The sequence below is a fragment of the Micromesistius poutassou genome (assembly GCF_964030765.1).
Source record: "Micromesistius poutassou genome assembly, contig: SCAFFOLD_503, whole genome shotgun sequence".
NCBI classification, from domain to species: Eukaryota; Metazoa; Chordata; class Actinopteri; order Gadiformes; family Gadidae; genus Micromesistius; species Micromesistius poutassou.
The window spans coordinates 32,394-35,792 of NW_028178734.1; the positions used below are offsets into that span (position 1 = coordinate 32,394).

The 3,399-nt window shown below is 49.6% G+C and overlaps 1 protein-coding gene across 1 annotated transcript; it reads right to left on the reverse strand.

Moving 5' to 3' along the window:
* Positions 1 to 740: 740 nt before the first annotated feature.
* Positions 741 to 2,034, reverse strand: LOC311373451 (dickkopf-related protein 3-like; the record flags this gene model as incomplete). The annotated part of the gene is made up of 3 exons (XM_084490222.1): positions 741 to 801; positions 927 to 1,128; positions 1,860 to 2,034. Coding segments are annotated over 3 exons (438 nt in total), but the record flags the coding sequence as incomplete, so codon positions are not given.
* Positions 2,035 to 3,399: the final 1,365 nt, after the last annotated feature.

Here is a 3,399-nt window from a genome sequence, read left to right on the forward strand (position 1 = left end):
GAGCCGGTCCCAGAGTGTTGTTCTCCGGCCGGGCTGAATGACGGACGCGGTAAACGGATCGCGGAGGGACCGCGATGTCCTGAGAGGCACAACGGGACCTCCAGATGGTCCGACGCTCCGGACCCACTCGATTAGCATCTGAAAGGGACCCGGGCTTCTTAGGACCGGGTCCGAGAGGAGATACCATCTAGACCGGGTCCAGGGACAGCTAGCATTACAGCGTCCAGCTCACAAAGACCCCCACTCACCTCAGGTATGTGTGTGTGTGTGTGTGTGTGTGTGTGTGTGTGTGTGTGTGTGTGTGTGTGTGTGTGTGTGTGTGTGCGCGTGCGTGTGTGTGTGTGTGCTGCTGTGTGTGCGTGTGCATGCCTGCGTGTCTGTTAGTGTAGGTCTTTGTGTCTGTCTTTGCATCTATATCTATCTCTCTCTTTATATATATATATATATACACACAGTACATGACTTTATTATTGACCTAAATGATCATTGCTTGGTTTTATAAAGAGTTAATTAAGTTAATAAAGACTAAATAACCATGAGTTAAAATGCTGTATTTATTTATTCACAGAGTAGAACTAAGAGTTGGCGACCACAACACAATAAGTACACAGTGCTCCAGTCAGAGTACACCAGTGGTCACGCAGCGTTACACAAGGAGATCCGAAATACAAACGTTCTAGTATATACACAACCATACACAATATATTTACATAATAAATAGTTTCTTTTAAGTGTCAGGATCAGGATTTGGGTTCCTGGCAGGTCCAGCTGGGCCCGTCGGGCTGGAGCACAAAGTCTCTCCTGAGGACACAGTGGAGAACATTAAGCACTTCAAGTTGTTTCAGGTCCAAAACGAGACGCGCAGTGATGTCTGCTCTCTGTCCTCTCTAGCGCTGTGACGACAGACAGGGCAGTGCGGTACTCACTCTCTCCACCGGGGGGCGCCGTTTCCCCGACACACCAGGCCGTCGTCACACGGGCATATCTGGTTGATGCTGAAGGCCAGGCCGCCCAGGGGCACGTAGCAGCTCTGCCCGCCCTGCAGCCGCCGCTTGCAGACCTTCTCTCCGTGGTGCCGGGCGCAGCACATGGCCGGCCCGCAGTCCCGGTCCAGCTGGCAGCGCGCGCCTGGGGGGGGGGGGGGGGGGGGGGAGGGGGGGGGGTTAGGGCACGGGCTTCAGCAGTGACCCTTAACCCTAGCCCTAGCCCTCGGTGACTGTCTTACCCTCGTGTCCTTAACCCTTAACCCTAGCCCTAGCCCTAGCCCTCGGTGTCTTACCCTGGTGTCCTGGGTTCACGCTGCGGTGGCCCTTAACCCTTAACCCTTAACCCTAACTCTTACCCCGGTGTCCTGGGTCCACGCTGCGGTGGCCCTTAACCCTTAACCCTAACCCTTACTCTTACCCTGGTGTCCTGGGTCCACGCTGCGGTGGCCCTTAACCCTTAACCTTTAACCCTAACCCTTACTCTTACCCTGGTGTCCTGGGTCCACGCTGCGGTGGCCCTTAACCCTTAACCCTAACCCTTACTCTTACCCTGGTGTCCTGGGTCCACACTGCGGTGGCCCTTAACCCTTAACCCTAACCCTTACTCTTACCCTGGTGTCCTGGGTCCACGCTGCGGTGGCCCTTAACCCTTAACCCTTAACCCTAACCCTTACTCTTACCCTGGTGTCCTGGGTCCACGCTGCGGTGGCCCTTAACCCTTAACCCTTAACCCTAACCCTTACTCTTACCCTGGTGTCCTGGGTCCACGCTGCGGTGGCCCTTAACCCTTAACCCTAACCCTTACTCTTACCCTGGTGTCCTGGGTCCACGCTGCGGTGGCCCTTAACCCTTAACCCTAACCCTTACTCTTACCCTGGTGTCCTGGGTCCACGCTGCGGTGGCAGGTCCCGAACATGCAGCTGAGGCCGCGGAGGCACTGGGCGTCACGGCGACAGTAGTGGCCCTCGGCCCTCAGCGGGACACACAGCCCGAAGTGGCGGTCGCAGGCGCGGCCCCGCCCACACGCCCCGTCCGGGTCACACGGCACCTGGGGGGGGGGGGAGGAGGAGGAGGGGTCAACACGGGGAGGAGCTACGACAGGAGGAGGAGCTCAGGAGGAGGAGCTACGACAGGAGGAGGAGCTCAGGAGGAGGAGCTACGACAGGAGGAGGAGCTACGACAGGAGGAGGAGCTCAGGAGGAGGAGCTACGACAGGAGGAGGAGCTCCGGGGTGTCAGCTTTCCGATCCCAGCCCCTCAACAGCCAATGGGCTTCCGCGTCCTCCTAGTATGTCAGAGGTCGTACCAGCGCTGCTAGGCCGAGACAATAACGATCCCCCCCCCCCCTCAGCAGGACGCCAACACAGCGTCTCTGTAGGTCTCCCTGCGCTCCGAGCTCCTACACTGACACAGACGGCACCGCCAACCAACCACAACCAACAGAAATAGTAGTCCAACCAATCAGCGACGAGGGGCGGGTGTCGTGGGGGGTCTGCGCTGCGTTCAGTGAGACAGGAAACACTGAAGGGAGGGGCGGCCCTAACCCTAACCTTTAACTCATGAATAAACATGAACCTTGTAGCCAATGAGGAGCGGCCTCAGAGAGAGAGAGAGCAGAGCTGCTTCTGCCTTTAAGCTAACGTTAAGCTATGACGTCAACACTCCTGGAACTCATCCCACATTAACCACGTATGAACACATTAATAACGCATTCATGCATTAATAACACATTAATGCATTAATAACACATTAATGCATTAATAATGCTTTAATGCATTAATAACGCTTTAATGCATTAATAACACATTAATGCATTAATAACACATTAATGCATTAATAACACATTAATGCATTAACAACACATTAATGCATTAACAACACAATGCATTAATAACACATTAATGAATTAATAACACATTAATGCATTAATAACACAATGCATTAATAACACATTAATGAATTAATAACGCTTTAATGCATTAATAACGCTTTAATGCATTAATAACACATTAATGCATTAATAACACATTAATGCATTAATAACGCATTAATGCATTAATAACACATTAATGCATTAACAACACATTAATACATTAACAACACAATGCATTAATAACACATTAATGAATTAATAACACATTAATGCATTAATAACACATTAATGAATTAATAACACATGAATGCATTAATAACACATTCATGCATTAATAACACATTAATGCATTAATAACACATTAATAAATTAATAACACATTAATGCATTAATAACACATTAATAAATTAATAACACATTAATGCATTAATAAAGCTTTAATGCATTAATAACACATTAATGCATTAATAACACATTAATGCATTAATAACACATTAATGCATTAATAACACATTAATGCATTAATAACACATTAATGCAT